The 19,665-nt window shown below is 42.6% G+C and overlaps 1 protein-coding gene across 1 annotated transcript in view; it reads right to left on the reverse strand.

The window, feature by feature from the left end:
- The window catches only part of Egfl6 (EGF-like-domain, multiple 6), a 62,710-nt gene extending 44,478 nt beyond the window's left edge, over positions 1–18,232 (reverse strand). Inside the window, exons 1-2 of the mRNA NM_019397.3 lie at positions 17,972–18,232; positions 925–1,037 (exon numbers count right to left, since the gene is read on the reverse strand). Of these exons, the coding sequence (NP_062270.1) occupies positions 925–1,037; positions 17,972–18,039 (181 nt within the window). The 5' untranslated portion in view covers positions 18,040–18,232. The remainder of the gene's footprint in view (positions 1–924; positions 1,038–17,971) is intronic.
- Between the last annotated feature and the right edge of the window lie 1,433 nt (positions 18,233–19,665).

The raw sequence follows: 19,665 nt of genomic DNA on the forward strand, positions 1-19,665 counted from the left end.
CTAAGATGTTTGCCTAGATGTAGATAGTTATGGGGATACTAACTGGGGCATGGGAAAGTTACCCGTGGGTACCTTACTGAAAAATAATGACTTCCACCATCCAAGCAGCTATTAATCTAGCTACTCGGGGGCTGGCTAGAACAGAGGGGTTTGGGTCATGGATAGGCCCATGAGGAGATACTTCTAAAACAGTTAGCAGTTTAATGCATTTCTGGAACATTTGGGCATGTCTTTACCCTGCTTAACCTACAAGGAACTTAGGATCAGGATTAGGTATTTGATACCTACTGCGGCGGGGGGCGGGCGGTGGTGGTGAGAGAAAGAGAGAGAGAGAGATCTTTCAGTAAACACCTAACACAGTGTCCAAGGAAAACTCTGTTTTCTTAGTCTGTAATCTGCACAAAATAATGAAAAAGCAACAACACCTTTGCATTACAATGCATGTATTTCTTGCCATTAGAAACTACTCTTAAGGAATTTAAAAATGGGAATGGTACATCTATAAGATATAAAAGTCCCTATTCTACTTTGTAGACAGACTACTTGGCTATTAGCCTATGACTAATAATTAAAATGTCTATTTTGCTAGAAATCAGTTAGAAAAAACTATAATTAGAGTTAATTGGCCTGGTTTTGCTCAACTCGGTTTCTACAGATTAAATCAAACCAAACCCAAACCAAACTCGAGTTACATTTGTTCAAAGAGTAACAGAAATAAGAATGAACAAGAAAGTCTCTTGGAATAACTCCCATGTAGTGTGAAGTGTCAACCACTCTGGACACTGCACGGGGACCAAAACTTTGTGGAGTATTGGTAGTTACCCATGTCCTCACTCCAGAGAATCTATTGACAATGGTGTCATAGATTGACAACTGGCCATCCTGATCCAATGGCAGGGTGGTCTAAACGTTTACAAAACTTACCTTCGCATACTCCCTTGTTGTTCCTTTTCCAGCCATAGCAGCAGGCCATCTTAGTTCCATACTGACAGACCCCAGGCTGGTGTGCCAGTGCTGACAACCCATAATCCCATGGACTGTGGATAAAGAATTCTGAGTTAGGATTGAGAAAAACAGAGAAGGCCACAGAGACTTTTCCTTGCCATGGGAGCAACAGGAAAGATGTCAAGTATCTAAGTGATTTCCACAGATATGAGGTAAGTGCTAGATTCCATAGCACAACACCAAACAAACAAACAAACAAACAAAAAATCTCAAATCAACCAACCAACCAAACAAACAAACGAAAAAATCAAACGTAAACCCCTGAATTCGGGGGTCGGCAGCCTCTGCCTTCCATCCTTTGCCAACTTTGCTCTAGTTTTGTCCATTCCCTTTTAACCCAAAGTTAGAGAGTAAAAACAACAAAGAAAGAAAGAAAGAAAGAAAGAAAGAAAGAAAGAAAGAAAGAAAGAAAGGAAGAAAGAAAGGAAGGAAGAAAAGAAAGAGAGAGAGAAAGAAAGAAAGAAGGAAGGAAGGAAGAAAAGAAAGAAAGAGAGAGAGAGAAAGAAAGAAAGAAAGAAAGAAAGAAAGAAAGAAAGGAAGGAAGGAAGAAAGGAAGGAAGAAAAGAAAGAGAGAGAGAAAGAAAGAAAGAAGGAAGGAAGGAAGAAAAGAAAGAGAGAGAGAGAGAGAAAGAAAGAAAGAAAGAAAGAAAGAAAGAAAGAAAGAAAGAAAGAAAGAAAGATATTTTTGAGACTGGTCAAGTACCAAGTCTCCAATTTGTCCTGAATAGGTACAGTGGGTTTCCAGTTTTGGCTCCAACAAAAGTTCTGCACTTTTACTTCATGGCCACCGGAAGTCACTGAACAGTCTGCAATCACCACACACTCTGGACGTTAAGAGTGGGAGACTATTCTGCCAAATTATCTCAGGTTACCGAGGAGGAAACTCCAATGCATAAAGCCGAGGTACATCCCCAAGCAGACGTCCCCAAGCAGGGCCAGGTGCCGGGGATTTAAACTTGCTGTGTTTCAAAACAGCCTCCTGTAAACACAATTTGCTAAGCTCTTGAGTATTGAACAACAATCAGCAAACATTTTCTCAAATCGACTAGGGAGGAATATTTCAGGCTTTGCAGGCAGGCCATAGGTTTGTGTCTATGTGCAAAAGCAGCTGTAGGGAATAGTAAACAGATGGGTGTGATTCTTCCAATAGCACTTTATTTCTGGGGCTGGGAAGCTAGCTCAGGCAGCAAAGTAGCTCATGTATCCCAGGCTGCCCTTGAACTTACCAAGTCCCCAGGAGAACCTTGAACTTCTTAACTTTCTGCTTCTTTCTTCCTACTACTTTTGATTTATGTGTTGCTGAGGACCAAACTCTGGGCTACCTCGATGTCAAGTGAGCACTCCTTCAATAGAACTACACCCACATCCTTGAAGACATTACTCTTTTATTCCATCATCAACCATTTGAAATGTTAAAACTGGCTTTGGCTCATATGTTGTATAAAATGTATAAAAACCTTGGTCTGTCTGTGGGTTGTAGCTTGCTGACCCCCGATCTGAAGAGTGAGCCCCTGCCTCCCAGGAAGAACCCTAAATAATACTCCCAGGTGGAAAGCTCTTGCCTGTTTACCTGCTTGATATTTTTGGGTTAAACAGAACTGCTACCAGACTAAAAGAAAAGACAGATTTTATTGGAGGGCTATTTGATTCCTCGTGCATATGAAATACAGCATTAAATAATTTCCTAAGTTCTTTAATAGATAAGGGACACACATTTTTGTCAGGTACAGGATTGAATATATGCTAGCATCTTAGTCCAAGCCAGACAGTTAAACAGCGCTGCCTGTTCCTCTCATCATCTGCCTTTCCTACAAACTTCATTTCTCAGATAAAAGAGTAGACTTTGGGACAACTTATTCATCAAGAGCATAGAATGAGAGAAAAAATAAAGTTCTGGAAGAGAACTTTTACAGTTTTTAAGAAAGTTATTTATTTTTATTTTATGTGCATTGGTGTTTTGCCTGCATGTATTGAATCTCCCGGAACTCGAGTTGTAGATAGCTGTGAGATGCCATGTGGGTGTTGGGAACTGAACCTGGGTTCTCTGAAAGAGCAGCCAATGCTCTTAACTGTTGAGCCATCTTTCCAGCATCCCTTCATAAATTACTAATTCATATTAATTCAACTACTTAGAACATGTTTCTCAACTCCTATATGACTGATATTTTAGGCTGTATGATTATTGTTTTTTTTTGTTGTTGTTTTGATGGGGATTATTGTGGGTACCTAAAATGTTTAGTAGCATCCATGATTGTCAATAGCATGTACTCTCCCAGTTTGTGACAATCAAAAGACTTCTCAGGTTAGCTGAATGTGGTAGTGTACACTTATAATCCTAGTGCCTTGGAGTGAGAAACAGGATGATCATTGTTTTAGGCCAGAAGTTATACACAACAAGTTCCAAACTGGCTAGGGCTATATAGCAAGACACTGCTTTTTTTTTTAAATTTTTTTTTATTACGGATTTTCCTCAATTACACTTCCAATGCTATCCCAAAAGTCCCCCATACCCCCCCCCCCACTCCCCTACCCACCCATTCCCACTTTTTGGCCCTGGCGTTCCCCTGTACTGGGGCATATAAAGTTTGCATATCCAATGGTCCTCTCTTTCCAATGATGGCCGACTAGGCCATCTTTTGATACGTATGCAGCTAGAGTCAAGAGCTCAGGGGTACTGGTTAGTTCATAATGTTGTTGCACCTACAGGGTTGCAGATGTCTTTAGCTCCTTGGATACTTTCTCTAGCTCCTCCATTGGGGGTCCTGTGATCCATCGAATAGCTGACTGTGAGCATCCACTTATGTGTTTGCTAGGCCCCGGCCTAGTCTCACAAGAGACAGCTATATCAGGGTCCTTTCAGCAAACGCTTGCTAGTGTATGCAATGGTATCATCTTTTGGAGGCTAAGTATGGGATGGATCCCTGGATATGGCAGTCTCTAGATGGTCCATCCTTTCGTCTCAGCTCCAAACTTTGTCTCTGTAACTCCTTCCATGGGTGATTGTTTCCAATTCTAAGAAGGGGCAAAGTGTCCACACTTTGGTCTTCCTTCTTCTTCAGTTTCATGTGTTTTGCAAATTGTATCTTATATCTCGGGTATACTAAGTTTCTGGGCTAGTATCCACTTATCAGTGAGTACATATCATTTGAGTTCTTTTGTGATTGCGTTACCTCACTCAGGATGATGCCCTCCAGGTCCAACCATTTGCCTAGGAATTTCATAAATTCATTCCTTTTAATAGCTGAGTAGTACTCCATTGTGTAAATGTACCACATTTTTTGTATCCATTCCTCTGTTGAGGGGCATCTGGGTTCTTTCCAGCTTCTGGCTATTATAAATAAGGCTGCTATGAACATAGTGGAGCATGTCTTAAAAACAAAAGCACCATTTGCTAAATATCCCCCACAAAACAAAACTGTCTTTAAGTACCATTACTTTAAAGTGAAACATTTCTTGAGCTTCTTCTGTATTCCAAGATCTTACTTGGGTGGAACACAGAGATGAGAAAAAGCCAGCCTTTGCTTTTTAGTTCATAGTCTATGGCAAGCAGATGCACTATAGTCTAGAACAACCTGGCAGCTACCACTAAAATGCTTTGAGAAAGGGATGTTTTCCGTGCTTGGTATTGAGGAAATGTCTAGTGAGAGCATGCTAAGCAATTGCTCCACCACTGAACTACATCCCAAGTCCTGAAAAGGAGCTTTGATTTTTTGTCTTTTTTTTTAATATTTTATTTTTATTTTTTTCCTTTTTATTAGATATTTTCTTTATTTACATTTCAAATGTTATCCCCTTCTCTAGTTTCCCCTCTGAAAATCCCCTATCCCCTCCCCCTCCCCCTGCTTCCCACCCCCCCACTCCTGCTTCTTGACCCTGGTATTCCTCTATACTGGGGCATAGAACCTTTCTAAGACCAAGGGTCTCTCCTTCCATTGATAACCAACTAGGCCATCCTCTGCCGCATATGTAGCTGGAGCTGTGAGTCCTACCATGTGTACTCTTTGGTTGGTGATTTAGTCCCGTTGAGCTCAGGGGGTACTGGTTGGCTCATATTGTTGTTCCTCCTATGGGGCTGCAAACCCATCAGCTCCTTGGGTCCTTTCTCTAGCTCCTTCATTGGGGACCCTGTACTCCATCCAATGGATGGCTGTGAGCAAAACACCAAATGCACTAAACAAAGATAGATTTTTAAAAGCAGTAAGGGAAAAGGTTTTTTGTCTTTGTAAGGAAAGAAAGTTTACTTGGGCTTACAGTTGTGTCATGTGAGTCCATAGGGGTGATGGATCAGGAAAGTGAATGAACACATCCACAACTACAAGGATGGAAAGAGACTTAGTTAGAGGCAAGGTGAGGCTGTAGACTCTGAAAGCCACCCCCACCCCACCCCAGTGGTACACTTCCCAGGTCACCCTGTTTCCAAAGAAACTCTGGAATTTAGAAGACAGGAGTCAACAGCTGGATGGGAAGAGTGCAGAAGAATTGTATTTGCTGTAAGTCAACCAAGGATCCGAGCTAAATAGAAGCTTGTGAGCACAGACAAAGAATAACGAAAGTGTAAATAACTGTAGCCACCAATAAGTTTTCTGTGTAACAATTCAAATTTTCCAGGTGAGCCTCTTTTCACATTTCCCCACTAGTGGGGCTTCCTTTCCGCACATTTCTCCAACTCTGTAACAAAGAGAAAAGTGCTTGTGTCCATGACAAGTTGTCTGAAGTTTTATACACAAAACTGTTCCATCAGTGGGAAAACAAACTTTTACCCACACTACATTTATTCTCACAGCTAGTTGAGTCCAAACCATTCTCAGCAGCAGAATTTCAGACACCTGACTCCCTACCCTTGACCAAACCATGCTGCATCCTGCAGACCTCAACTAAGGCAGATCCTGGACCACTAACCACTGCAGCTATGAACAGAGTCTTGCCATGTGTGCAGACCTTTCTTTGAACATCTCTAGGTTTTGTATGTTGATAGATCCTTGGTTAAATAAGTTCTGCTAAATTAAATTGGCCTAACATTTTTTGGTAATTGCCCCCACCTCCATACTTTCCTTTTACTGAAAATAGAATCTTTTCCTCATACAATATATCCTGATTATAGTTTCGTCTTCCTCTATTCCTCCTTGCTTCTCCTCCCCTCCCGTCCCCTCCCGTCCCCTCCATTCCTCTCCTCTCCGGATCTGTTCCCTTTCTGTCTCTCATTACATTTCAATCAGCCCCAGCCATTTCTGCATTGGTTAGATACAAAGTAAAACAAAAACAGATAGAAATTTGTTTAAAGATCTTATATTTTAAACACCTAATTAGAAACCAGTGCAGGGCCTCTGGTATAGGTGGCCAGACCTATCTTCAAGCTATATGTCAAAGTCAGTTAGTTTGGATTGTAAATAATACAGCCTGGGGTTAATGAGTAGAAAAAAGTTACCAGAAGATGGAATTTGCATGGTGTTTGCACATTTCTAAAGCTCTCCAGAGTTTTTTTTTAAAAACATGCTTTCCCAAGTTTTACTGCTTTCATGTGCCTGACTTCAGGTATAGTGGGGAACCCAAGAAAGCTGAAGTATATTAATTTGTCCTATATCATCATTTTGATGATTAAGTATCACTCATGAAATGCTTCAAAATGTTAATGGGTAGCTCTTGGGGCCATTAAAATCGTGTGAAGAAATCAAGATTCCTTCCCCACTACAAAAGATACTTTCCCCATCACAAACACAGCTTAGTAATTCAGTTTTGTTGGAAGATTGTAACCAAAGATCCAGGCACAGTGGCTGGGAACCTCTGGAAGCTAAAGCAGGACAAGTATGAGTTTGAAGATAGCCTGGGATATATAGTGAGTTCCAAGATAGCCTGGACTAGGCAGGGAGACATTGTCTTAAAAACAGAAAAAAGAAACTTAGAGCTGGAGAGATGGCTCAGTAGTTAAGATCACTTACTGTTCTTGCAGAGGATTCAGGTTCAGTTCCCAGCCACCACGTGGCGTAGCACACCAACTGGAACTGACGTTCCAGAGGATCTGATGCCCTCTTTTGATAACTGCAGGTACCAGGTATGCACACGTACATTCAGATAAAAACACTCATACAAAGAAGATCTTTTTAAAAGATCTAGCTTTACTTTCATTTATTTAAAACTTCAGACAAGGGACTGGGGATATGGCTCAGTAGATATTTGAGAATCAGAAGTTTAGATCCCTAGAGCTTAAGTAGAAAGACAGGCAGGTATGACGGCTACTTGGAATCCTAGCACTTGAGACAAAGAGAGGCCATTTCCCGGGCAAGCTCCCTAGCCAAATTAGTTAGACTTGGCAAGTTCTAGCCTGGCAAGTTCAGCAAGAAACCTTGCCTCAATAATGTACCCACTCTCATACCCAGCCATGTGTCCCCACACATGCAACCATGTATATACACATGCATACACACCACATACATACCAATGAAAAAATTGCAAATGACAGTTGTTTATGAATTAAGTCATGATCGAGACCTACATAATAGACTCTGATATTCAGACAGTAACATAAATCAAAGCACCACAGCTTGGCCCGCGGCTGCTGCATGAATAGAAACATGTCCTCTGCACATGTCCTAAAGGAGACCTGATGTCTTGAGCGAGTACTCTAGGAAAAACCATCAGAGGAACACAAGTCAATAAACAAGCAACATGCCTTGTGATTAGTAAGTGTGAGGTCCATGCATTCACTGAATTTCGAGCCTATGCTTCAAAGGGCCAGCTGCAACCGGGATTTTCCTGGTTTAATCATGAGAGTCTACATCTGGCCATGAGAATGGGAAGACAATCACTTAAAGACTGAAAAGCATTAGTAGATAGAATTGCTAATAATTAACTTGCTGATTTATAGACGCCAGAGAAAATTGATTTATTACACCAAGAATCCAGTTTTGTGTTGCCAGGTTTGCAAATGTGCACATGAAATTATTTAAAATTACAGAAAAAAAGAAAATTAATTACTCAGTTCTTTATATTTAAGTGGAAACAATATATGGCCTGGGAGGAAGGAAGGAATCCAAGACGAGTGAGCATGGCATGCTTCATGACAGTGCAGTGCATAGCTTGGAAAAATGAAATACACAGTGCTCAGAAGTAAAAGCTTTAACTTACTTCTTACTGCTGTTGAGTGGTGTTCCAAGTTAATATTACCGGGGGACTCAAACGATTTCCCAGCATCCTCTCCCTCTCTTCCTTGCCCTTTGGTTTAAATCTACGACATATCCATCACTGATTCAATAATTCTTCTACTTGAAAACCAAATCTCTCTTTCTCTCTCTCTCTCTTTCTCTGTGTGTATGTGTATATGTGTGTGTGTGTGTGCATTTCTCTCTGTGTGTGCATGTGTGTGAATCTGTCTCTCTTGCCATGTGTGTGTGTGTGTGTGTGTGTGTGTGTGTGTGCTTTTCTATGCATGTACCTGTTGAAGCCAGAGTTTGACATTAAGATGTCTTCCCCACTTGTACGGAAAGCATTTTACCCAGAAATTGCTTTCTGTACATTTAAAATGTCCACTGTCTGTGACTTCAGATGTTTCTGCCTTGGGACACCTGGATGGGCATGCTGTCCCCCTAACCTCTGTCCCTCCATTCTCCTCTTCCTCCCTTTCTGTACCTCTCCATTTCTCTCTCTTCCTAAACAGTGTTTAGCAGATATAAGACCCAGGGGACCCAGGGGACCCAGGGAATCCAGTCTTGAGGCAGTGGAATGTCAAGTCTTAGTGGATAACAGGCCCCAAGCAGAGAGAATTTTGAGCTAAATGTTGAATTGCCCAGAATTCCTTCAATGCATTATACAGCTTGCTGTCTACATTGATCAAATTAATCAGAAAATCGCTGTCTCCACAGCTGAAGTCAATTTAGAAACATTCCAAAGATTGTGTAAGTAGTATAGTATTTCTGCACAGGATTCTTTATTTTCTACAAAAATAGAAGGTGCCAGAATCTTTAGTATGCTTGCTGATGATCAGAAAACTTCATAAAACCCAAGACACATTGAGAAGTTAAATTCCTTTTGCTATTGTTTAAATACATTTAAGCATTGTCCTATCAATAAAAGTTTTTCTGAATAGGCATAATGAGGCCAAACAAATTTTTTCAGATATATTTTATTTTTAACAATGTGTATGTGTGTACATGTGCACATAAATGCAGTACCTGTAGAGGCAAGAAGAGGGTGTTGGATTCCCTGGAGCTGGACCTACAGGCAGTTGTGACCTATACAGTGTGGGTGCTAGGATGCAAACTGGGGTTCACTGTAACAGCGCTACATGCTCTTAACTGCTGGGCCATCTATCTAGTCCACACATGAGTATTTTTGTTACTAGTTTTTTTTTTTTTAATAAATCATTCATCCAGTAAGGCAAGGTCATTTATTGTATTTAATTAGTTAAATTAATTTTGAGTTCTCACCCTCTTTGTGTTTGTGTGTGTACGTTCACATGTGAACATGTGTGTGCATGTGCACATGGTTTGTGTGTGCATGTGGAGGACAGGAATTTTAGGTGTCATTCCTCAGGATCTGTCTACTTTATTTGTTTGAGGGAGGGTATCCCCTTGGCCTGGAGTTTTCCAATTCCTAGCTGGCTGGCTGGTGAGGCCCAGGAGTCCACTGGTCTTTCTGCCTTCCCTATGCTGGAATTACAAGTATGCACCAGTAAGTCCAGCTTTTAAAATGTGGCTTCTGGAGATTAATCACAGGTCTTCATGACTTCCTTCAGCAAGGGAAGCATTTTACCCACTCAGCCATCTCCCTAGTCCTAGTTCCCACCCATCCTTAACAGACAGAGTAAAAGTCCAGGTTAACCCAAACCATCTCACTCTCCAGATACATAGAGGTTTAAGAGCAAGAGCCCACCATGCTGGTCCTGGGGATAGTACTCGGGTGCTCAGTCTTGGCACCAAGTACCTTTGAGGTATCTCGTTGGCCTTGAAGTCACACTTTGAAGTCCGGTACACACAGATTGAAAACACCAGAAATAGAACAATCACCTAGCGGGAGTGTAGATCAAGAAATCCAGAACATGGCTTCTCATAGGAGAGAGGCTGGCAAAGAAGGCTGATGAGCAAGCAGTATGGGGGAAGTCAATCCAGGATGCTCGGAATGGAGGTTATCAACTGGGTCTGCAAGCTTTGATACTCTTCAGTGTCAAAAAAAGATGAAGCTCACCTTTCCCAGGTGCCATGGCTGGCATCTAATGAGCTTTGGAAGTGACAGCTCACACACCGTGAGGATAGTCAAGCCACCTTATTGGAGAAATGTTCAAATGGAAAAGATCTAAGGCTTCCTGTCAACAACCATGATCGTTTGCTTCTAGGAAGCAGATTCTCTAGCCAGTGACAGGCTTGCAGATGGCAGTGGCATTGGCCAAAGCTTGACTACAAACTTGTGACAAGCCTGCCTTTTAGGTGAACCTAAAATTGCTCTTTATAAAATAAAGTTCATAAAAAACCACAACAGCCCCAATCCCCAGGCAGCCAAGCTGCTTAGATTTCTACAGAGATGCTGTTTTAATAAGAAGTTTTGAATCATTCTGTAGTTCGGGAACAGATAGCAAGGAAATATGGCCAGCAACCAAGCAAAAAGGGAGACTGAAGAGCAAGCTGATTCTATTTGCAAAGAAGTTTGCTGCTTTTGGTGTATGCACTCGTCAAATCCAACAGGAGTCCACTGTAGTTGCATACATTCAGAAAGCAAAAAGGTTTCAGCAGATTCAACTATGGCTCATTGCCATAATGATAATCCTGAGCAGCTTTGTCATGGTCTCTTACATGAATCAGTTATGACCAGGTTAGCTTGAAAGATGACAGGGCCTGTGATGGCCTGCTTTAGTCTCTCTTACTCTTGGAATGAAGTGTAAGCTTTGTGGCTTGGTCTGCCAGCCTCCCTGAAGGCTGACTCCAGCCTCCCTGTGGGTTCTTGGGAGGTACTATGGGTTCTTTTTTTTTTAATATTTATTTATTTATTTTAAAAATATTTTATTAGATATTTTCCTCATTTACATTTCCAATGCTATCCCAAAAGTCCCCCATACCCTCCCCCCAACTCCCCTAGCCACCCACTCCCACTTTTTGGCCTGGCATTCCCCTGTACTGGGGCATATAAAGTTTGAAAGTCCAATGGGCCTCTCTTCCAGTGATGGCCGACTAGGCCATCTTTTGATACATATGCAGCTAGAGTCACGAGCTCCGGGGGTACTGGTTAGTTCATAGTGTTGTTCCACCTATAGGTTTGCAGATCCCTTTAGCTCCTTGGGTACTTTCTCTAGCTCCTCCATTGGGGGCCCTGTGATCCATCCTATAGATGACTGTGAGCATCCACTTCTGTGTTTGCTAGGCCCAGGCATAGTCTCACAAGAGACAGCTATATCAGGGTCCTTTCAGCAAAATCCTGCTAGTGTATGCAATGGTGTCAGCGTTTGGAGGCTGATTATGGGATGGATCCCGGATATGGCAGTCTCTACATGGTCTATCGTTTTGTCTCAGCTCCAAACATTGTCTCTGTAACTCCTTCCATGGGTGTTTGATGATCAGGCTACCCTCTGTTCCTTGGGCTGTCTCCTACATTATTTTTTACAGATATACATCTATCCATTTATTCCCTTATCCTAGGCAAAACAACTATCAATGAAGCACTGGCTGATTTGCTTTCTCTTACAGCTGATGCACTCACATTGATCCATAAGGACACTTAAAATGCCGTGCCCTGTCTTCAGGTTTCCTTGGCTCTTTCAATTTTTCTCTCACTTACATTCTACGGAATCCTCTCCTCTCCTCTCCTCTCCTCTCCTCTCCTCTCCTCTCCTCTCCTCTCCTCTCCTCTCCTCTCCTCTCCTCTCCTCTCCTCTCCTCTCCTCTCCTCTCCTCTCCTCTCTTCTCTCCTCTCCTCTTATATCCTCTTCTTTCCTCTCCCTCTCCTCTCCTCTCCTCCTCCTTCCCCTTCCTTCCCCCTCCCCCGCTTAAACACAGGGTCTCATTTATCCTAGGCTGGACTTGAACTTGCTATGCAATTGAGGATGACCTTGTACTTCTGATCACCCTACCTTCACCTTTTTAAAAAAAGATTTATTTATTTTTTATGTATGTGAGTACACTGTCACTGTCTTTAGACACACGAGACTTTGGATCCCATTACAGATGGTTGTGAACCACCATGTGGTTGCTGAGAATTGAACTCAGGAAGAGCAGTCAGTGCTCTTAACTACTGAGCCATCTCTCCAGCTATTTCCCTGTCTTCATCTTTTGAGTGCTAGGATTACAGGCTTACCACACCCAGTTCATGTGGTGCTGGGGCTCCAACCCAGGGTTTTGTGCATGCCGGGCAAGCACTCCACCAACTAAGCTATATCTCCAACCCCTGAAATTTACTTTTTAATTCCTTTTATTTTTTGAGTTTATGATATAATTATATCATTTCTCCTTTCCCCTTCTTCCCTCTACTTGCTCTCTTTAAAATTTATGGCCTCTCTTTTCATTTATTGTTCTTACAATTATGTATGTATACATATCCATTCCTAAATACATTCTTGTATATTGTATAAACACAATATAAATAAGTTGTATAATATGTACATTTCTGTTCATCTGAAACTATCTACTTATTGTTTATGCATATATAAAAATTTTTGCCTTTTCATCTCTTTTCCATTCCATGGTCTTTTTAAAAATGTTTTAATTTTTTTATTATTTATTTCTTTTATTTTTTTAGATCTCTTTAGTTTCTTCAGCTGACAAAAACTTTATTTTTCTGGTTTTACCAAGTGCTTTAGTGGAGGCAGTAGATAGATATGTATCTCTGGCATTCCGGAGAATGTTTGAGCATGCCAGTGTTCAGTTAATATTGTTGAATTGGACTGAATTAATTTTAACTCCTTCTAGAATTTGTCTTCATAATTAAAATCTGGACATTTAAATCAGTTTCTCTGTGTGGCATATATATGTATACATTTTACATGTGTGGAGGCCAGAAGTTGATGGTGGATGTCTTCTTCAATTGCACACCACCATATAACAATTTTTTAAAAGACAGTCTCTCACTAAACCTGCAACTCATTGATTGAGAAAGGCTGACTGGCTAGCAAGTCCCATAGAGCCTTCTGTCTCAGTTTTCCCAGAGCTGAGAAAACAAACATGGACCCTTGTAAACTGCTTCCATGGGGAGGGAACTCGGAGCCTAATGTTTGTGTAGTAAGCACTTTACCCCTCCCCCTGACAAGTCACATCCCCAGCCCTAAACCAATTTAGTTATTGAAACCGGTACACTGGGATTTGAGATCTTATTGACAGAACTAATCAATACTACTGATCTTTTTGAGGAAAAAATTCTGTACCTGGTAGACAGATTTAAGTATTCCTGGGAGATACCATGAATTTAGGACGCTACTACGTGTTTACTGTGATATTCTGAACAAGTCAATTACAGATCCTTTTAAAATTCAGTTTACCATAAACCCCACGTCACCTTCAAACACCTGTCTGCTGTGCTTCTGATGTCTCCAGAAGGGTTTCCTTTTATGCATTAGAACTTGGTCTGAGTGGAACACCATCCTGAGGGCTTTCCTGTCTCACCAGCCTAGGGACAAACTGGAATATCACACTACACAGAAAGCTCCATATGCTCTTTTTTTCTGAATTTTAAATATATTATTGCATGTATGCGTGTTTGTGGGTGAGGTTGGGGGTGGGGCATGTGCATCGTGGTATAGGTGTAGAGATGAGAGGACACCTCTGGAATTCTTTCTTGCCTTCCACATTTATGTGAGCTCTGGGGATTGAATTCAGGCTCACAGGCTTGCACAGCAAGTATCTTTACCCACTGAGCCATCTTGGTGCTCTCTAGCTCCATTCCTTGACACGCAAGAGCTCTTTCTGTTGACAGGAACCAGTTTTTCCTGTGGTCATGGGAGGCTGAAAGTACAGGAATCTTTTATTCCAGGTCCCACATTTGTTTGACTGGAGTATAAGCATTGCTCACTTGCCTTTGGAAGTACAGCTTTGAGGTGCATGTCCAGTTGTTCCTATACAGGATTAAGTTATAATGGTCACTTATTTTAGTCACTGTCCCTCCCCTTCCTGTTGTACACCTTTCTATTATACATTTCCTTCCAGAGTATCCAAGGGGCACACCTAGTCTCTCTGCACTGAGATTGCTTTTGAGAGAAGATGATGATAATAGTAGGGGGATGAAACATTTGTAGTACACAAGTCCCTAGATTATGATGCGGGGGACTTTATAAGTCTAGTCAAAGCATTTTGAGATTTTCCTGGATAATTCATATGGACTTCTTATAACTGCAAGAGTCTTCAATAATGGGAGAATGACAAAGAAGAGAGAATGCATGGTGACACAGGGGGAAGAGATGAGAGTTATTTCCACAAGCCAAGACTGGCTGCTAACCTCTAGAAGCTCAAAGAACAAGGGGCAGAGTCTCCTTTGGAGACTCCAAAGGCTCCAAAAGCACTTATCAATAGCTCAATTTTAGCCCCATAAGACTCCTTGTGGACTTCTGACTCCCAGAACTGTAAGACAATACATCTAGGTTGTTTGAAATACTGAAGTTTCAACTCTTCATGTAGCCCGTGGTTAGCAGGAAGCAGCCCCCTTGGTGTGAACCCAGATGTCCCTTCGTCTCTCACACATTACTTTTTACTTGAACTAAATAGAGAAAAGATGTGTAACAGAAATACATTCCAAGTAGAAATTTGCTTCAAATTTACTTCCAAGAATAGCAAGTTAATAATATATTTAAATCTCTTACATGCCCAAAGGACAAAGATCTGTGTGTCAAGATTGGAGTGTTGGAACTAGAGTTCTAAGCAAATCTTTTTGAAAAGTATTGCCTACTGGAAATATGATAACCAAATGGGGCATGTCTAATTTTCTGGTAGTTTTTTAAAATAAGAAATAAATGAGTGAAACTAATTTCAGTAGCAGATTTTGCCAGTGCTCTGGGTTATCATCTCAGCATGTAGTTAATTAAAATTCATCAGTGAGCTAGTTTCTATTATTTTTTTTTCTTCATACTAAGTCCCCAGATTCCAATAAATAGTTTTCATTTACAGCACTAATCATCTTGGACTAGCTACATTTCAGGTACATAGTCACCATTGTATTTGATGTTATGGGCACAATGAGTCCAGGGCATCTAAATACATAATACACAAAGGGCATAAAAAAGTGCAAGGCAAGCCAACTTCTGATGAATGTAAGGAGGTTAACATACAGCCAATGAATTATTTATTAGATGAGTGGTCATTGTCACCTATAGACTAAGCATCATTTGAGAGGCATATAGTTTTCCAGGTCACACAATCATAAGAGTATTCCAATGAAAAAAATTGGTATTTTCTTATCTTATTATTTTTTGAGACAGGTTCTCAAAAATTCATTATGTAGGTAAGAATGATCACTAATACTTGATCTTGATCCTCCTGCATCTGCTCCTCCCCCAGCACTGGGATTGTAGTCATGCAGAACCACACCCGCTTTATTCCATGCTGGGGATCGAACCCAGAACTTCATGCATGCTAAGCAGCTAAGCATGTATTCTCTCGACTGACCTACCTACATCCTCACCCCAGTCTTTGTCTCTCTCTCTCCCTCCCTCTCTCTCCCTCTCTCTGTTTCTCTCTCTCTTCCTCCTCCTCTTTCTCTTCTTTTGTTTTTTGTTTTTGTTTTTTGTTTGTTTGTTTGGTTTTTGTTGTTGTTGTTGTTGTTGTTGTTTTTAGATAAGTTTTGTCTGTGTAACAGTCCTGGATGACCTGGAAATTGCTTTGCAGACCAGGCTACCCTCAGACCCATAGAGATCCACCTGCCTCTGCCTCCCAAGTGCTGGGATTAAAGGTGTGCACCACCACCACCTAGCCCTTTTTTTCTTTGCTTTTTATTAGAAAAATCTGTGGGTGCCAGCTATAGATTGTTGTTGTTGTTCTTTTAAATATACATTTCAATGAGACATTAGGAAACGACTAGCCCATAGGTACACTTTTTTTTTCAGTGTGTGCCTTGCCTTTCCTGTAAATGAGCCCCCTGAAGGTAGAGTCTGGAGCTAATTAAACATGGACCTGCAGAAGTTCCCAAAGTGCCGACTACTTGCCATTTGCAAGCATATGGAGTGGATCATCAGCACAGCAGCCAATGAATCTGACACTGTAAAGCAATCACATCTCACATCTTGAAAAGTTCAGTACTGCAGAATCTTCACACAGTTTCTTCAGGTTAATTTTTTTTTGGGGGGAAGGGTGTTGAAGAGGGGGCTCTTCAGCTTTTAATTTAACTTGGTGGCATTTTGAAAGTGGATCTTCTGGAGGTCGGTTTGCCCGCTGTTGAAGAACTGTTAATCTCATCTCCACATAGCACTTGGTCTTTCTTAAGTGGGCTTTCTAACAAAACATGACTCTCTCCAATGTGACTGGAGCAAATTGCCTCTGCTTACATTTTTATCACGGGAAGGAAATTGAAACTTGCAACTATACATTCTAAGAACCTGGTTTGAGGGTTGTTCCGTTTGAACTTCAAAATCCCTTAATACCGTGGCAGACCCTGATGAAAGACTTTTTCCTGGGAGTTAAACAAAGTCACCGCTAAGGAGCTGGAGCCAAACCAAGGGTTTTTCCTCTGCCCCTTCCTCTTCTCCCTAGAGGAAAACCTGAAAAACCTCACTCAGCTGGGAAGGAGCCTGCTGCTTAGGTGACTTTGAGAAATATCTGGGGCCTTTAAAGGCTAGGTTCACGACCAAAAATATAAGAGAAATATCTGGAGATTTTTTTTTCATAAACTGTGCCGACTTGGGTAGGTGGCAGTGTCCAAGCTGTTACTGGCATTTTATAGCAGCCAGAGATGCTGTTATACTTCCCATGGAACACAGGAGAGCCTGCCACACCAACAAATGATTAAGTCATCCCAAAGATCCTTAGCTCTGCAGCACAGAGACCCTAGGCAGACATGCAAGGAAGAAGCAAGCCATAATGGTAGAGAAGGGTGTGTGTGTGTGAGTGTGAGTGTGAGTGTGAGTGTGTGTGTGTGTGTGTGTGTGTGTTCTAGGGAGTCTTCCTGAAAGGTTGCCCTACTCCAGTGTGGAGGATGATGGATGGGCCACATTGACTAGGGTTGTTCCTGCTCTGCCACTTAACTGGCTTTGTCTCTTTGGACAGGTTACGCGGCCTAATTTTTCACCCCTTCAAAACAGGGATGGCAACGATAATAATACTTTGAAGCCACAGGGACTAAGGACTTCTGCTGGGTTAATGGTCTGAAAGTTGCTTGGTCTACATGACACACTATGCCTATGTGCTTTTACTATGTGGCTTTGTAGCTCTCACAGGGAAATATTTTGGGGCTCAGAAAAGCTCATGAATAGAAGGAAGTGGCAAAAACAAGGATGGGTTCAGCTATCTTTTTACCAGCGCATATTTTCCAGTTCATCACCCCGAATCCAAAGGCAGCTAGAGCAGGAGCCCAGCAAGGAGCTGCTTTAGCGCTCAACAATAAATGCGGAAAATGCGCGCTCTGCATCCTCCTGTTTTTCTTCATTCCTTCCCTAGCAAAACTAACGACTGGTAATCAGTGGGCGTCCTTCAGGGGCAGTGGAAGGAACTAAACTTACACCGTGCCAGGTACTCACTCATCTGCCTGCACCGGAGGTGGCTGCAGAGCACCAAATCCCAAACACAGCCAAGATCTATTCGCCCAGTTCCCCCCTCCCCCCATCCGCCAGACAAGACAAACTCAGCCAAGTGGGGAACGGAATCCACAGACCACCCGAGGCTAAACCTTACCCAAGGGACGCAGGGAAGAAAGTTGGTGGGCACTCGGTGCGGTGTCCTGGTGAAATGCATCCCAAGACGCACAGACACCTCAACCCCAGCACCTAGGTACCCCTTACATATGCTGGTCAACGACAAAGGGCTTCAAAAGGAGCGTTCAGGCTTGGGGAACCAGGGTCAATGCGAACACTCACCTGGTCCCTACTCCACCTGTCACCCAGGGGAGCAGCAGAGGAAGCGCCAGGCCCCAGGGCGGCTGCATACTGGCCGGGGGTGGGCTCCTTTCTTGTCCTGAGCCCCTCAGGACCTACGAAACAGAGGGGCCACCGCCTCTTCTCTGCTTCGCTGGTCAGGACCTTGGTTTTGCGCGCAGCTGGCAGGCTCTGTGGCAGCCCGCGCAGAGGTGGAGAGCTGGGGAACGTTTGGAGCTGTGAGTGGCTGGGGGCGCCCTGGAGAGATACTCTGTTGGGTGAAGCGCTCCGGTGCACCAGCGAGGGCGTGGCAACTGAGCACATCTGGCTGGGACCCGCCTCCAGGACGACCCACGAGGCCTCCACGCTCTTCTCTCACCCGTAACTCCTCCACGCTCCCCCAAGTCCCCGCCAGCACCGCCCCCCCCCCCCCCCCCGCTTCAGTTCACTCACTACAGGCTGTTCAGGGGCACCTCCAATTGCCATTCGTTTCAGGCTTGGGACAAGCGGTGTGCACTTTGAACTCCAGGGATTGAGAATTGAGAAGTCAAAGCAGGACCACAGATGCAAGCACAAAATCACAAGGCAATCTCATGTCAATGGAGGTTTCATGCTCGGCTGGGGTTTTTTTTTTTTTCCCCACACAAGGGAAATCATAAGATGTTAGAGGTCACCAAGTTTTGAACAAACCCCATCATTTGGCAAGTGTCGTCTTCGTCGTCTTCTAGTCACTCACAACAGTTCAAATGTAACTTCAAATGATATTGTAGTGTAGTAGCCACTGGCAACTTGACACAAACTAATCATCTGGAAGAAATGAACCTTAATTGAGAAAATGCCTTCATCAAATAAGCAAGTCCCGCAGGATATTTTCTTAATGGTTGATGTGGGAAGGTCCAGCCCACTACAAACGGTGCCACCCCTATGCAGGTGGTCCAGGAAGGTACGAGAAAGGTATTGAACACCATTAAACAGTGTATCTGGATTGCCTCTACCTCCAGGTTCCTGCCTTGAGTTCTTCCCTTGACTTTCTTTCTGGATGGGTCAGGATGAGTAAGCCAAACAAACACCTTCCCCCCCCCCTCAGTTGCTTTTGGTCTTGGTGTTTTATGACAACAGTAGAAAGCAAGCTAAGACAGAAAAACACAAACAAAAGATACTTTATAAGAATTCCTTCAGGTAGCGATGAGTTATCTATTCTGACTTGTAGCAGAAGGAATACTGGTTCTTCTTATCCCCACATTCACACCCTTTGGCTTCATGTAGGCAGAGCCCATGACCCCACACCTTGACATTGGACATGGTCCAGTGATTTGCTTTGACTGATGGTGTTTGGGCAGAGACACACTGTGTCAATTCCAAACCCATTCTAACTCCAACCCACCTGCATCTCTATTTGGGCTATGAGAAGACCATGCCAGTTAGCTTGGTAGCCTGAGGAGGGTGAGGAACAGGTCAAACACAGCTACCTATCTGGTCTAAGAGTAGACTTCCAACTCAAAGAAGAGCTACTGATGGAGCCATGAAGCCTCTGAACTAAGGTCAGCAGGGCAGACAAGCTACAGTGACTTGTCAGAATACATTCTTTTCTTGGTTTTAAAAATATTTTATTGATGGGGCTGGAGTGGTGGCTCAGTTGCTGCTTTTCTAGAGGGTGAGTGCAGACCACATGAATTCCAGCGTCCACCTAAGTCTAA

This window comes from Mus musculus, chromosome X, assembly GCF_000001635.26.
Source record: "Mus musculus strain C57BL/6J chromosome X, GRCm38.p6 C57BL/6J".
NCBI classification, from domain to species: domain Eukaryota; kingdom Metazoa; phylum Chordata; class Mammalia; order Rodentia; family Muridae; genus Mus; species Mus musculus.